The sequence below is a fragment of the Camelus dromedarius genome, chromosome 29, assembly GCF_036321535.1.
Source record: "Camelus dromedarius isolate mCamDro1 chromosome 29, mCamDro1.pat, whole genome shotgun sequence".
Taxonomy (NCBI): domain Eukaryota; kingdom Metazoa; phylum Chordata; class Mammalia; order Artiodactyla; family Camelidae; genus Camelus; species Camelus dromedarius.
The window spans coordinates 20,968,959-20,985,700 of record NC_087464.1 but is presented as its reverse complement, the minus strand read 5'-3'; the positions used below and the strand labels follow the sequence as shown (position 1 = coordinate 20,985,700).

General features: G+C 48.7%; 1 protein-coding gene across 2 annotated transcripts in view; it reads left to right on the top strand.

Annotated features, from left to right (window-relative positions):
• The first annotated feature begins 5,386 nt into the window (after window positions 1–5,386).
• The window catches only part of TBC1D2B (TBC1 domain family member 2B), a 71,540-nt gene continuing 60,184 nt past the window's right edge, over window positions 5,387–16,742 (top strand). For both annotated transcript variants that reach the window (XM_064480661.1, XM_031440723.2), the window contains exon 1: window positions 5,387–5,769. In XM_064480661.1, coding sequence (XP_064336731.1) covers window positions 5,413–5,769 — 357 coding nt within the window. In that variant the 5' untranslated portion in view covers window positions 5,387–5,412. The remainder of the gene's footprint in view (window positions 5,770–16,742) is intronic.

Genomic DNA, 16,742 nt, shown 5'->3' with positions numbered 1-16,742 from the left:
AATGGCCAGGTACTGAGACCTTACAAGGGCTGATAAAAATGTCTGAGACCTGAAAAAAGAAAAAAAAAAAACCAACTTACCAGTATTGGCTCCAAAATTCAAAAGGAGAAAACTGCAAAATTATAACATACATATAAGTAAATGTCCATACAATGTAATATTGCATCAGCTTTATTTAGCATTCATGAAAGTATCATCATATCTGAAAATGGTTTGGAGGTCAAGTTGTCTTATCTCACAAGAATCCCCAAGTGTGCAGGACAACTGCCAACAACTTGTTATCAATTGTCAATGTAAATGAATTCTCAAAGCAAAATCATAACAGTAATCATTTCCAAAAAGTTCAAAGCAAAGAAAAATTATATACCTATAATATTATGTCACATATAATATACATACATAATCTTAACATTATAATTATATAAGTATAGAATATACATGCATAATATTAATACTATAATAATTAATATTATATATAATTTTAAAATGTAAAATGTGGCTGTGTCATTAAAATTATTATTTTTTAAATACATTTGCTAGGTAGTGAGATGGGGACTCCAAAGGCAAGAGTGCCTCGAACTTACCAAGGTCTTAAAAACACTACCAGCCCCACCTGCTCCACAGAGCAGCCCTGCTCTGGGCCTGTGGACTCCTGACAACCCTGAAGGAAAGGGAAACCACCCTCAGATGAGAGGTGCTCCCTCGCTGGTGTACCTCTTAGTTAGCAGCAAGAAGATGACACACATTTATTTCTCTCTAGATTATCCTGCCTCTCCAGTGAGTAGTTCTGAGTCCCATGTTAAAATGAAAATCTAATTGCATGCCATTTGCTAGTGAGAAATGAAGAAGGAACAGGCACTTAGGGCTCAGTTTAGGGCCTGTTGGGAGGATCAGGGACCCAGGACCCTATGTTGAAACCCCTGTTCTATAGCTTCTTGGAGGCCAGATGGCGGCCATGGTGCCCAGCACACCTGACAACTTGGGCAGCCAGGGCCCCTGGGGTTGCTCCTCACTTAGCCCTGTCCCGGTCTTCCCTCCTGTCACTTCACAGCTGGGAAAATGGACGCCCACCGTAGATTGCTAATGAAGTTGAGCTCCTACCATATGACAAGCACTTCAAATACATATTTGTGATTTCCTTTCATCTTTATAGCAGGTTGACAAGGTGGTATGACTGTCTCCACTTGTCCCCATTGTACACAGGGGAAACTGAGACTTAGGACTGGAAGTGGCCTGCTCGAGTCAGAGTAAATGACTGGCAGGGCTGGGACCAGACCCAGGTGTCCCATCCCGCTTCCCCGTGTATATGCTGCATCCGACTTCCATGTCTTTGCTCTTGAGATTTCCCCTACCTGGGGCTCCTTTCCTTGCCACTCAAATTCTTTGAGTATCTTAAAAATGCATTGAATCAAGATAAATAAGTTTTTAGTCAATGTATCCAAACTTCACAATACAAAACAAATCTTAAAACACTCCCCTCTTCACTCTAAGAGCAGCTCTTTCTGGGTCTCCTCACTGTCCATTATCACATCCTGACTGCCTCTGGATCTCCTCCAAGGTCTTGTCCTCTTACTGCTTTGCTTGTGCAAGTACCTTTTAAACTCCTTGAAGACCCCCTTACCCAACCAGAATGATGTCTAAACTTCTACCATTAGAATGGCATCTCTTCAAGCTTTCAGTTAAGGTGCACCCACCTCCCAAACTGGGCTACATAAGGTGGAGCGGGTGGCAGGGGGAGCTGCAGTCCTACTGCTTCTGTGAGAAGGCAGGAAGAATGTGAGATCAGGTTTGGCTAAGGGATGGGGTGCTAGGAAGATGATGGCAAGAGGGTCCCTGGGAAAGGTGAGCAGGAAAGGCAGAAGGGCTTATGGTGTCCTAAGCATAGTGCCAGGCCCAGAAACAGGACAGTGGCCAGAAAGGTCAAGGCCTCCACAGCTTCAGCCTCCCCTGCAGCCAGGTCCTCACCTGCTCCCCGGGCCATGTGACTCTCCCTAGCTCCTATGCGGGCCTCACCTGCCTAGTATCCAGCCCCTGCAAACCTCCCACCCTCCAGCAGCTCCTGGAGGCACTCAGGCCTCTAGTTATCTGAACTCTGACTCCCTGGTGCTCAGGGCTGGGAGCTTGGCCAGCACCCCAGATGCCTTCCCTCTAGGAAAGAGAACCACGGGTGTGTGTAGATTTGCCTGCTAGTTTGGTAGGGAAATGAGGCTTCCTGGAAGCCCGAGTCTGCAAACCTAGGCTGAGAGGGTCCCCTGGCGGGACTCTTCTCTCTGAAGCTCCCCAACCCGCGTAGGCTGTGAGCTTCCTGCCGCAGGGGACAGGCCCAGTCCTTCTCAGGAGTTTCAGCATCACTCAACACCAGCGGAGGCAAAGAGCAGACGAGGGATGTTTGTTAAACGAATCAACTGCCATTCTGAGGACTTACCGCCCACACGCATCAGGGGCTGTGCCAAAGCTTTGCGTTTGTTATCTTGTTTAAACCTCACAGCAGCTCTAGGAGGTAAATGCTATTATTATGCCGCATTCTACAGATGAAGAAACTGGGGCACAGGGAGGCTGGGGACCCGCCCGATGTCACATAGCCCCTCCTTTATTTAGGAGCCCCCCCCCCGGAACCACTGTTCTCAGCAGCCCCGTCAGTGTGGTGCGGGGCTGTGTGGAAACACATGGACGGCCTTCTCCCTGGCGGTGGTGGGGTCCTCCATGGGAGCGGTTCATCCTGGTCAATGCAGCCTCTGCTCTGAAGTCGGTCCTGCTCTCCCTCCTCCCTGTCCAACCCTCCAGCGCTCAGCCCCCACAGCTCTGGTACTACCCCCTCTCCGCATGAATTCCATTCCCCTCCCTGTCCAGGCTAACAACCTCCAGATACGTACGCTCCAGGTTTAGCGAGGCCCTACCAAGTTTGCCTTGTGTCCTACACTCCCAAATGTTGGAGCCATCTCTGCTAGCACTCTGCCCCAGGCAGCAGGCCTCCATTTGTGCCGTTTATGGTGGCAGAGTTGGTTAGGGTGGCTTCTCTGGCAGGGCTGGGGAAGATAAAAATACGTTACCCTCAAAATGGTAATGCTTGCACTAACTAGAGTGGGCGGTTAAGCCCACAGGTTGAAATAGAGCCCTGAGGGAAGGGTGAGGTCAGCTGTAATGGCTGGAAAAGTCAAGAGATCTTTGAGTATGGAGCCTGAAAAAAGCAGAGCCTCCACTGGCCTGGGAGCTGTAGGAAGAACCACAGGCCCTCTCAGCTGTGCCTCATGCCGCTGATACACTTCAGAGAAGGCCGGGCAGGGCCTTTGTGTAGATCACCCCACCATCCGTTCCTTCATTGTACAGGTAGGAAACTGCAGCCCAGAGAGGGCACAGACGTGCCTAAGGACACACAGCATATCAGGTGGTAAGGTCTACTTTCCTCTCTGGCCGCCCCTCAGGACTGTAAGTGCCCCCTGTGGTAGGCCAGGGTCTTAGCCACCTCTGTCCTTCTGGGGTCTGACAGACACAAAGGCAGAGGGTGGCTGGGTGCTTCATCAGAGGCCTCTCACCCCGTCTCTCTCTGGGGAAACTGGCCTAGGATGAGTTGCTGGCTCTGTGTCCCTGGGGGGTTTGCACAGAGGCTGGCCATGTGGGAGCAAGTTCACTGCCCAAATTTCCTCTTTTTAGTAAACAGCAGCCACTTCCTCCTGGGTTGGCCACTTCCTTCTGGTCACTGGGTTCCTGAGAGGCTCGAGGGGGCAAGGGCTCACATGGGCAGGCAGGGCAGACCCTTGGGCACCAAGCTCACCCATACTGGAAATGAGGAGGCACACTGGCCGGGTAAAGCTGTCCTCTGACCACAGGACGTTGACCTTTAACCTAAGAGACCTTGGGAACTGCAAAATGTCAGTAAGCCATTGAAGAAGGAGGGGTCCAGGGAATTAGGAGCCACCAGAGGCAGCCCCAGAATTTCCGTGAAGGAGGGTCTTGAAGGGGGTGATCTGGTTAGAAAAGTGGGGGAAACTGAAGATTCATTTGTTTAGCATTTTACATAAACTATAAAAATTGAACAAATTGAACATGGAGGGAGGTGCTAAGAGAGACGAGATAAAGGTCCATCGTGTAGCAGGGCAGTGCAGGGCCGGGGGTGGGAGAGGTCTGGAGGGTCGAGAGGGTATTGGGGTTGGTCCTGGAGGCTCTATAGAAGCTTGGAAGGCTTGGGCCATTTCTGCTTGGCTCAGCCCTCCAGGGGCCCCTGCTGAGATGTTGCTGCTGGCTTCGAGGCCTCCACACTTTGCCCCTCTTGTGGGATCTCAGGGCTTGTGGCTGAGCAGTCTCTTCAGTGGGCCACATTCTGGGCCTGGCCAGAGCCTGGCAAGGGCCAGGAAAGCTAGTTATCCCTTAGATACTGCAGGTCCAGCTTTCAAGGGGCCTAGGAAATGTTTATAGCCTAAGAAAAATGTATTGGCCCCAAAACCTAAGAAAAAGGAAAATCAAAATTAATAAACATTTCATTAAAACATCTACAAAGTGTAACATCATGCCAACTTCATAGTCACCATAAAAATGTCCCTCCCTTAGAAAACAATTTACAAGTTGAGTTTTTCTCACTCAGCCAGGCCCCACTCTTGAAGTTGTTGTGAGTTCAAATGAGTTAATATATAAAGCAGGGGTAAGTAATAATTGCTATTTAAGTGGTGATCCTTTTAAAATTTCATCATAGCTTGTACGCAACACAGTATACATTTACCTGATTTTTTCTGTGTGTATTTTCGCTCTCCCTTACTAGACTAGTAAATCCATGAGGGCAGGGAAATGATTGGCTTGTTCACTGCTGTATCCTCCAGTGTCTGGAACTGTACCTGGCACATAGAAGGCGCTCAGTAAATATTTGTTGAATTCAGAGAACAAACCAAAGTCTAGAGAGGTGGGAAATGCTTTGGCTTTCATTCATGCATTCTATAAATATTTACTGAGCACCCACTCAGCTCCAAGCAATAGGCTCTCTCATTTTTGCAGTACTAGTCTGTGACTCTGGCAGGGCAGAGATTTAAAAATACAGTTTTGTAATAACTTACATAGACTAAAAATGCACAGTTTTAAGGGGACACTCGATGGGTTTTGAGAAGTGCATTCTCTCGTGTAACCCACACTCCCACAAAGAAAAAGAACGTTTCAGCCCAGCAGCGCAGGGTTTTGAGCCCCTCGTCACAGCAAGGCATTGATAGCATGTGTGACTCGCCCAGGTCTCCTCCGGGGTGTTTTGCGGGGACCCTGGGCCGGGGCGGGCGCTCCCGGGGGCGGGCGGGGGCGGGACTACAAGTCCCAGGCTGCTTTGCGCGTCCGCACAGCCGTGCGGAGCGGGCGGGGCTGAGGGGAGGGGGCGCAGCGGCGGCGGCGCGGAGGCGCGCGGGGCCCGGGCGCCGGCGGTTGGCGTGCGGGCTGGCGATGCCGGGGCCCGGGGCCCGGGCGGAGGAGGGCAGCGGCGGCGAGGGTGCGGCCCCGGGGTCAGCGGGGGAGCCTGGGGCAGGGCCCGGGCGGGAGCCAGCGCGGCTGTGCGGCTACCTGCAGAAGCTGTCGGGCAAGGGCCCGCTGCGCGGCTACCGCAGCCGTTGGTTCGTGTTCGACGCGCGCCGCTGCTACCTCTACTACTTCAAGAGCCCGCAGGACGCTCTGCCTCTCGGCCACCTGGACATCGCGGACGCCTGCTTTAGCTACACGGGCCCCGACGAGGCGGCGGAGACCGGCGCCGAGCCGCCCGCGCACTTCCAGGTGCACAGCGCGGGAGCCGTCACGGTGCTCAAGGTGGGACCCGCCGCCCCGCACCTGCCTCCTACCCGCGGAACCCGCCCACACGTCCCTCCCCGGCTCCCCTCCTTGGCCTCCCGGGATACCCCCGCCGCCAGCTAAGCCTACCTCCTTTGCCCATCGGACTTTCTCCATCCACCCTCCTCTCTCTAAAGCCAATCTGCTCTCCTTTCCCTACTTCTTCCTCGTACTCTGTCCCCGTGTCTCCATCTCAAGCCCTTTACCTGGACTTAGGCTGGAGGGGCTGGGGGCTACTCAGTCCCCTAACCCGTTAACTCCCTCTGCGCCTTCCCTCGGGCCCTTCTCTGCCCTCCCACCCCCATCTCCTGGACGTCCTGTGTACCCCTCCCAGGCATTCATGACTGTAGGCTTCTTGCCCTTGGGTGAGTCATTAACCTCTCTGTGCTTCATCTGCCTCTTCTGTAAAATGCGGATAACAGTAGTATATACTTAATGGGGGTGTTGGAATTACATGAATTATATTCTTATCACTCGTAAATGTTGTTGCATTCAGTGCTATAGTGAGAGAGGCAGAGATGGCAGGGCTCTTAGAGATAATGCGGGGCAACCCCCGCCCAAGTGGGCAGGAACGCCCCAGCTAAGGTCACACAGCCATTAAGTGGCAGAGCCTGTTTGCTTGCTCCGTATTTTGGCTGGGAGAGATGGGAAAGGGTGGCTTCAGCAGCTGTGCCTTGCCCACTGAGGCTTCCTTAATCTTCTAGTGGAGAAACACACTATGTAGAAGCATGGGACTAAAGTCAGGAGTCCTGGCCCTGGTGCTGAGAAGCCTCTCCTGCCCTTGGGGGTCCCATCATCTCCTAGGGGCTCTCTGCTTCCATTGAGGGCCTGGGAGTCTGGGCCTTGGCTTCACTCCCTTGCCTAGTTCCTGTGAGCCTCCACCCTCACTCCTCTTTCTCGCTTCTCTTCCGTATTGCAATCTGGGCTTTCTCCAGAGCAGCAGGGCTGGGCTGGATGTGTGAAAGCTCTCTGCAGAGCTGGCCAAGTGGAGAGCAGAGTGGGCTGTGCCTAGCGCCCTTGGCCTTGCGAGCAAACGGCTGTTCCCAGCATCTCTGAAGCCAGCAGCAGTTGGAGCTGCTCCCTGAGGTTGTTCTTAGAGCTCTGTCAACTCAGCTCTTGCCATTTTGAGCAAAATCTGATTCCTGTGTTCTTTTATGCTCCTCTATCCCTTCTTTAAGTGGGTGCAGACAGCCTGTTTCTCCAAAGGAAGCCAAGGAGAGTTGCAGTTCAACTCGGGCTTACTTAGAAAGCATTTGTATAAACTTGGGAGTGACTCCGGTGAGTGCATAGGGACTTTTGCCAAAGAAAGTCTTGTGCTAACTGTGCACATGGACTGTCCCTGTGTACAGCTGAATTTCCTGTGGAATTGTTTGTTAAAAAAGAAAATGGAGCATCCTGTTTCAGATTTTCTCAGATGGCTTTAGAGCCTTCTATCAGGTTTTTAACCTTTTTGAATAATGGAGGTATCTACATAAGTGGGGCTACAAGGTGCAGTGTTGGGAATGTGGCTTTAGAACTGGATGGGCTTGAACTTGCAGCCTGAATCTGCCACTCACAAGTGTTGGACAAGTTACACTACCCATCTGTCCCAGTTTCTGCTTTGGTCTAGTGGGAATCCTACCTTCCTCATTAGGTGGTTTTGAGAATTCTGGAATATGTTACGGAAAATGGGTGGCACAGAGTAGGTACTAGGCAGCCATATGAAACACCAAGTAGTGACTTTGGCCAATTATGTAATCCATTCATATAATGGAATATTATGCATCAGTGAACAGAAGGGAATGAGAGCTGTAGGTGTTAACATGGATGACTGTCATAAACATGAAATTGAGCAAGGAAAACAAAGTAATAGATTGGTTGCATTCAAAGTGGTATCACTGATGGAAAGATTAAGAAGATTGTGTAAATGTATATGCTGCGTGGTGCGTGAGAGAGCTGCGTGTGGGTGATGAGCCCTGGATTCAGGAGATTCAGGATTGTGGTTACCACTTGGGAACAGAGGGGAACGTGAGTGGGAGTGGGTGCCCAGGGGCTTCCAGTGTTCTTGCAGTGTTTTATTTCTAGGACTGGGTGGTAGGTACACTGCTGTTTGTTATATTATTTTATCCGTCTTTTTGTATGTTCAGAATATTTCTTTAAAAAAAAAGGAACTTGATCTTCACATGGGTTACTGAGTATGGAATATTTTGGCATGTAAAGTTGAATTAGTCACAGAGTAAGACAAAATGCCCGCAGCCAAGGATCTGCTTTATAAAAACAATGGAAATGGAAACACAGGCAAGGCTTTTCCACAGAAAGGAGCAGCCAACATGTAGGGTTGCAGAGTGGGGGTGCATTTTAAGAAGGTTGGATTTTAGCATATGGTGATTCCTTTCGAACCGTGGGAGTAAATATCGTATGTTGGTAAAAGTGGAAATTAGCAATTTATCTTCCTTTTTCACCTTTCAGATCCAAGAATTGATTCACATAAGCTTTAAGGCTGCTCAACGCCCCCACCTCGATTTCTAAGGGGGATTGTAGGTTCGTGAGGATTAAGCCCCCCTCAAGCTTCAGCTAGTTATATATAGCTTTATACGTACCATTTCTTTCGATGGGTTAAAAAGAAAAGAAAAAAAATCAGTGATTTGCTTATTGTATTATCATATGTTTCTTATTTTAAAGCAACTTTCCACCTTCTCTGGAGATGCTGTGGTTTTGTTGAACTTTTCCAAAATGTTTTACTATTTGAGTCTTAATGAAAGCTGATACTGGAATTTCTTGGTAAAGTTCTCTATTCCTAAACTGAGGGATGTGGCCCAGCGCCTTATTTTACAGGAGAGGGGATGGAGGCCAGAGAGGGGATGTGATTTTTCTGAGATCATGAATGTAGTGTCAGACCCTCTTTGGTAGTACAGGCTGGGAACAATGAGTGTCCGAGTATCCGATTTTGTCATCTGTTCTCAAAGTCCACCTTTTTTTGCTTTGGATTCCAGTGGCTTGGAATTAGATAAGATGTCATGGTGTTTCGTTTACAGCATTTGATTTCTGTCCTTTTCACACGGAAAAAAAGCACCAGGAACGTTTTACCTACTGATTCTTTACCAGAATGTATGGTACCGAATACTAGACATTGGGAAACTGCTACAACAGTCCGGCAGAGTCTAATACTTCCTGTGTGTGTGGCGGGGGTGGTGCTGGAGGCTTCTCACTGAGCTCAACTGGGATCTGAGGCTCAGGAGACAGTTCTGGAGTGAGCTGGCACTTAGGGAAGGAGAGCATGTGATTGGGGGTAAATCCTGCCCTGCCAGGTCTCTGCAGCCTCCGGAGCAAGGAGTACCATCAGACTGTCAGCAGATGAACCCTGCTCCCTCTGCTCCCTTTCTTGAAGGCATTTGGTGTTCAGATGGACATGTGTGCTGGTTTCTGAGTCACATGTAACTGAACAATCATGTGTCCCTATTCTTAAAACCCACTTTTGTGGGAAGGATGCACATTCTCTGGTGTTGAAACTGCTCTCAGCTTAATGACAAACATTTGTTAGCTTGGCTAATCATAGTGTGTTCAGTACAAAATAGATGTGGTGAACCAGCCTCGCTGGCTAAATGGTTCTGCTAAGCTGTTCTTCCCTGGAGCACCCGCTCAGGGGTCTTGAAGTATTATTTAAATGTTTTATCGAGACATAACTTTTCATTAGTTTGTCATGGCTTCCTAGTGGGTAAGTTCCTTAAAGGCAGGTACAGTCTCTTGTGTGTGATATCCCAGTGACTGTTTCCCACTGCCTGTCACACAGTTCTCATTGTAGTATAAATCTCCACCCTGTTCCCTGCTCTGGAGGACCCCTGCGGACCACTGTTTGTATCCTCACCTCCAAGAACAGTGCCTGCACAGAGTAGGTACCCAGGTAGACATTTGTTGAATGAATGAGTAGAAGGCTGTTACCTAGCATTGGTTTTGGTGTAAGCGCCGACATTTTAGAAGCGATCAGCCAGAATTCTCAAATGTATTAAATGACAGTCTCACCACATGTCACAGAGTTGGCTGCTCTTCAGTGAATGCTCAAACATAACTGGCATCAGGAGTCCAAGCAGGGATTACTGTCAGTCGTTAATTTCCAGATCTCTTGTGTTTCATGCCCATGGTCTAGACTCTGAGGACACTGGTAGCAGAGAGGGAATGTTGAATGTAAAAGGCCGGGTGTGGATGTTTTAGGTCTTGAGCCTGTGCCGTCTCTGCCACTACTCTGCTGTTCTAGAGAAGGAGTGTAGCTGTGGTCCCCAAATTTTTATTTCTGGGCTCTGAAATTTGAACTTCATGTGATTTTCACAAGTCACAAAATACTATTCTTTTGATTTTTTTTTCAACTGTCTGAAAATGTAAAGACGATTCTTGGTTTCTAGCTACGTAAATATAGGCAGCAGGTTGATACGGCCCTTGGGCTGTAGTTCACTGACTCGTTTTAGGAGGGGCTGGGCAATTTTCGTTCATTCATTCATTCACTCACTCACTCATTCTGTGTGCTTAGGCACTAGGGGTACAGACCCAACAAGATGAACACAGTTCCTGTCTGGGGAGCTCTCCGTGTAGCCCAGAGACAGGCATTAATAAAAATGAAACAAACACCAACCAGTGCTGTGAAGTTTCAAAGGAGAGCGATGGGGTGCGTGTGTGATGGGGGTGGTCCTAAGCTAATTTGGAGGGAGGAGGGCCAGGGAGACTTTCTGAGGAAGTGACATTTGACCCGAAGGAAGTGTAAACTGGAGGAATGGAGAGGGGAGTAGAGCATTGCAGGGAGAGGAGATGGCAGGGCAGAGGCCCTGAGGTGTGTGGGGGACTCTGGAGAGCCTGATGGCAGGAGGCATACCCTTTAGAAGGGGAAAGCCTTGGGGCCAGAGTTGTAGGAATGAGTAAAGAATTTTCAGCAGAGCTTGATAAATAGTTGTGCTTTTTTTCCCTCCCAAACTGATGGGTGGGTTATGTCCAGTGTTTTCATCTAATTGTGTTGGAGGGTTATCTTGTGTAGTAAGAGTTGAAATATTAATAGGTTATGCATTGGTAAACAGTTTTAAAGTAGATAAATGCGAAGTTGAAGATCTGGTGGTCTGTTGCTTCTTAAGCACTGTTGTCTCTGAGTAGGGGCTGCTGTGGTCTGTGCCATGGGCCCGGGGGCTGTGTGGCCCAGGCCTGCCCCACCTGGTGGACTGCCTTCCCTGAAGCATTCCTTCTGGCCACCTTCACTGGCTCCTCTCACTGGCTTTGTTCACACGCACATTGCCAATTTCCTTCCTCTTTGGAGATAACTGTTGCTTGAGAAATGGAAGGAGGGGGCGCATGCATTCAGGCTGACACCTGAACACCAGCTCTCCCACCTCACCGGGGCGTCTGAGGGCGGGACAGGTCCCCTTGTTCAGGTGCCTTTACTCCTCAGCCTCTGGGCTGCAGCCTTCCCGTCTCTGGTCAGAACAAAATGTGAATAATAACCCTCCCTCCGGAGAAAGAAAAGAACCCTGTTATTGTAGAAATGACTGTCCAGTTAGGGGATTGGAAGGAGTTTTGATTAGGAATTTTCAGTTCTGTTAGAGATGTATGTGGTAGAGTCTTAATGACATTGACTGGGTGTTTACCTGCATCCTAGCAGGCCCAGGCCTCAGTGGATTTTGATGCTTTCCCAGAGTGGATGCAATATGGAATAGTGAATTAGGAAGTAGTGGCGCTTCTGACTAGCATTCTGCTAAGTACTCTACCTGGAGAGCTCGATGGTGTGAACACACCAGGCACTTGTGTGTGTGAGGCCTTCTCAGGGGCAAGAAGCTCAAGTGGTCCCGGGAGAGGCGGCAGGTTTCATGATCACCCAGTGAACAGTAGCTCACTAGGCAGTGCAGGAAACCCCGAATCCACAGATTCAGGATAGTGTTGCTCCTTAAAGTGGGTCTAGTCCTGTTCTGGGTTTTGAGCGTCTGATGCCGTGTGCTACTAGAGCATAAGCTCCCCGAGGTCAGAGTTTTGTCCGGGATTCACCACTTCACCCTTAATGCTTAGAGGAGTGTCAGGCACAGACCAGGTGCTCAGTGTATACTGGTTGACTGAGTGAGCACTTCAGACCCTCACGTCCTCCTGGGGTGGGTGTGTGGTGTGCTCTTGTTGCACAAAAGGAGATTTGAGGGGTCCATTTCTTCATTTAGCATATTTTTGAGCATCCACCATGTTGTAAGCATTATGCCTTTTCTGCAGTTACAGCAGTGGAAATTTTCCATTCATTTAAGAAACTACAGTGTTAAGACTTTAAAAATAGGTTAGCCGCTGATAGCTCTGAAAAAACTTTGGGGAGAAACCATATTTGTCTGTAGTATTCAGTGTTGGAAGTAAATATCAAATATCTGTCCGTTTTTTGATTCCGAGGGAGGTCTGGCATCTTTCCATGGTAAATAAAGAGCCAGGCAGAGAATCTTGAAAGTAAAGCACTGATCTGGATTTTGCCCAGAGCTAGAAATAGTGGTTCGTGTAATAATTTCTGTGGGCATTGTGGAATTGGAGATCCCTATGCCTGATTACTGAGAAGGGCTCCCTGGAGAAATGGGCTGGGGAGTTGGTTGGTTTTGGTATAATTGTGTCGCTGTTCAAAGACTTAGTTCCTCTTCGATCAGCAAGAAGTGTTCCTAGTCTGATGGGAATCAGCGTCTTTTCTTGAGTTTGCAAACTTAACTTTTTGCTTAACTTTTCCAGATTGATTGTGTGGGAGAACTGGAATCTGGGGGTGAAGGGGAGAGTCAGGAGCTGAGGTCCTTTGGCCACCTCTCTGTGCCTGTCCAGGGCCAGCCCTGCTGGAGAGAGCAGACTTCCCCCGAGCAGTCTGTCCTCAGGCAAGAGCTTGTCTGAGCGTCCGTGGGCTGGAGGCGGACGGCCAGAGTTACCAGAGATGTTGATCTTGAATGATAGGAATTATTTCTCGGCAGCAAGCCCAGTTTTCATTTCCTTTTCCAGCTTCGTGGTCTCCAGGGGAGATTGTACTTGCAGAGAAGGTGGCCTGACTTTTGAAATCTGATGCAGCCAGCCAGCCACTCACCTAACAGTCTTTGTTGGGTAAGGCCCCGTGGGCATCTAGCAGCCTCAAGGAGCTTGTTCTTTCTTGTCCTGGGGTGTATTAGGGCATTGTCATTAAGTGGCTGTGTGAGGTGGAGGAAGTCATTCAGTGTGTTTGTTCCAAGGGTCATTATCCCTGAGTCAGAATTGAAGACACCCTCAGATCAGCCCGCCCTGCGTCCTGTATGACACAGTGAGAAACTGAGTCCCACATCTAGTTAGTGACAGCTCTGGCGCTAAACCTCCCCCAGACACATGAGCAGTATTTAGCTAATTTAAACCCAGCAGTTTGTGCTGTTTGCTTCATATTTCCATCTTAATCCATTAGTAGGAAATTAGGCTTATTCTGTTTTGACTTGTTGTATATAGGTACTAAAATTGTACATTTATCTCTTTGATGTTGCGGCAGAGATGTAAGACATTTGGTCACAGGAGGATTGGAAATTAACAATGTAAATGATAAACTTCCAGGGGGGTCGATTGATAATGGACATGCGTGGTGTTTCCCTGGCAGGGACAGGGCCTGCGCACCCCTGCTCAGGACCTTTCTCCTGGAGGCGTGCAGAGGAAGACCAGCCTCGGAGTGTTTTCTCCTGCTGCTCTGTAAGCCCTGCCCTCTGGCCTCAGAAGTGAACCAGTTTTTTAAGCTTTACAGTTTACACAGCTCTCTCACGTGTAACTGTCCCAGAGGTAACGTGCTGATAGGCCTTTCTTTCATTTCTGTTGTGTCAAGGGAAGCACCTCCTTGAGAGCTGTGGCTCTCAGGTTTGTTTAGTGTAGGGAATGAGCCTCTTGGGACCCTGTTAACATGCAGATTGGGGGGGGGTTCCCCGTTGGAGATTCTGATTCGGTGGTAGGTCAGGGTGGACCTCAGTGCTCTGCATCCTTACCCATGGTCCGACCCTTCTGCTGCAGACCTCTGCGGCCCTCTCTGAGCAACACCGCTCTCCAAATGACAAATGACTGTTCTCTTTGGCTGTGAAGTGAAGGCTGGCCTTGTCTGAGGATGGTTGTCTAAGTGGACTAGAAATAACTAAACTGCGTAGGTGGAGAGCAGTGAAGCGTGAGCCCTTATTCTGTAGGTTGACACTCTGTGGTTTACGTCCACTACCTTCTTTGCATTCTGAGTTTCTATGCTCCAGAGCAGTGGTTTGGGGCCGGAGACTCTCTACCCCCAATTTCCCGATGGCCCTGAGGTTTCTGTCTCTGTGCCGATCACTTAGTCCCTGGCACACCACCACATGCTAGGTTTCCTCCAGGGCCATTCAGAGGGGACCTCCTGGTGGGCGATACTGTTTGCTTGGCATACTTAAGGTGTTTATGGGAGAGTGAGTTTTAATGATTTCCACCACCAAATAGCTAGTAAGGACTTTTAGAGCCTCCAGCTTTTCACCGAGAGAGGGGTGAATAACAGAATGATGTGAGGACCGTCTGACACTTTCCTGAGACACCAGCTCTATCTTAAAAGACTGTTAGAAGTCAACATGCTTCCCAGACACCCCTGTAAACTCACTGAAAGTTCAGGCAGACTTCTAGTACCAGGCTCCCTTGTTCCCCGGTCTCTGGTGGGTGGAGCCCGGGAATCTGCCCCTCCCCAACCCCAGTGTGTAAAACTTCATACTAAGTCAGTCATTCCTGTGTCCTACTTTTAAGTTAGAAAACATCAAGCTAGAACATTGCAGTGGTGCACGGCAGAGGGAGCGCCTGCAGGCCAAGGTGGCGGGGGCTGTCCGCCAGTCTGCTGGTTGTCGCTGCAGGAGTTTTCTTTACTCTGAGCTCGTGAAACCCTGGCGCTGCCTAATTGTGCAATGGCAGAGCTGATAGGGAACCACAGGAATGTAGCTTGTGGTCACTCAGAGGCCACGTGCTCTCCTTCTGTCTGAAACAGAAAGCATTTTAACAGGCTTCCACATTGCCTCCAGGGAAGAGCAGGCCCACAGAGTGGCCTGTCCCTGCCCTTGTCTTGGTGAAATCTGTCATTCAGGCCAGGCCCCTCACAAGCCCAGTTATCTTTATTGTCCTCTTTTGTAGAGCACACATTTGCTTGTCTGTGTTCTGCTGGGCTCTTTTCTCTTAGCCGATTGCCTCCATTGTTTAAGAGTGGCTAAAGGAATGTCTGTTCTATCCAGGTGTTTGCTTTTTTTGTGGAGGGGCGGGTAATTAGGTTTGTTTGTTTGTTTGTTTATTTAAATAGAGGGACTGGGGATTGAACCCACTTGAACTAGCCTCTCCCCTCCTCCAGGTGTTTGCTTTTTAAAAGAAGATGCTTGAGTATTAGAGATGGCAGAACTCATCTTCCGGAATGGATGAGAAGTAGGGCACCTCCCCAAGGAAAGGCTGCCCGCCTCCCGCTCAGACTGTCTGGGGGAAATGATTGGCAGGGGGAGCGGTAATGGGGTCTGAGTTCTTACTCAGCTTTTGAAAAGGATTTAGATTATAATTCATGTAATTATTTTGCATAATAAGATATATGAAAATGCTGATGTCAAGATAGCAGTTTAAAAAGATTAAAAACTAAGAACTTGTCATGTTCATTAGAGGCATGGAGGTCCCTGCAGCTGACCTCCATGCTCCAAGGAGCCAGGATGTCCCGTGTTATTTCTCTCTCAGCATCTGTTGCTGGGATGAAACAGATTTCAAAACCCTTCCAGGGAAAAATTACTTTTTTTTTTTCATTCATTGGTACTGGGCCAGATCCCTTGAGATTGTTTCCAGGCTCATGATTTTGAAATGTTCAGAAGAAAATTTGGAACCAGTGGTTATCAGATATGGGGTTGTAGTCTGTTTTTCATCCGAGTTTTGTTTTGTATTATCAGGCTGTTTACAGTATTCTTGTGCTTTTTATTGCTTATGAAAGAATTACCTTGGAAATCCAGATATCCTTCTTTAGATTTAAGAAGCAAAAATTCCTTCATGATGAACAGGCATTGCATCCTTTTAAGAAATAATGGCTGAGTCAAACTATCCCTGCAGTTTAAGTTGCTTTTTATGATGTGTACAAACTTAACCCGTCTGTATTCTCCTTTTTGTGGCTCTGTCGTAACCGCTGGTTATGCTGTTCTTCTGGCTTATAAACATGGTAGACCTGACCTTTTGGGGAAGAGCCCAGAGTTTCATACTAAGTGGGTGACTGAAGTGCTGTGTCATCACATACAGCATGACTGGTTCTGTAAGGGACATCAGATGGCCTCGTAGATAGGATATTTGAATTGGGTTTTGAGGAGCGAGTGGGATTTTGCAAGTGGGGGTTAGTGCAGTAGGAGCAGGGATCATTGAAGCTGAACTGGCTCCTGTGTGCCTGTTGTGTGGGGGAAAGGCTATGGTCTTGGAGTGTGGGGCCATGTGGGCCAGATTACCGTGCCAGATTGCTCAGTACTTGGAAGCCATCAGAGAGTTTTAAGCATGGGATATGTATGACTTCACTGGGTAGGTGTAAGAAGAGGGTTTGGACCAGTTAGGATGCTCTTGCCTAGGCCCAAGGCCGATGAACCAGGAGAATGTCAGGGAGCATGAACCTGAGAGACTGACAGGGGGGTTCTTTGGACTTGGAGACCTGATGATCCTATTATGCTGGAGAACAGTTTCTCTCTTCTCTGTGTTTGTTTGTATGTGGCCGCCTTATTGGTCACTGCAGTCTACTTTTTAAGAAATGTCCTTAGAGCAGAATTGTGGCTCAGAGCATACAGTGGGAGCACTTTAGAGGCTGATGGACAGTCATGCTTTCTCCTACCCAGTGAAGCTGTGCTGACACCCCTTTGATGTCCAGAGGACCTTCTGTACTGTTGGGGAGACCAGCCTCTGATATGGGAGTTGTCCTTACCAGTGAAGCCAACACACTTATAGGATTTTAAAAATGAACTTGGCTCTTTGTTGGGGTCATCAACATTTCAGTATCT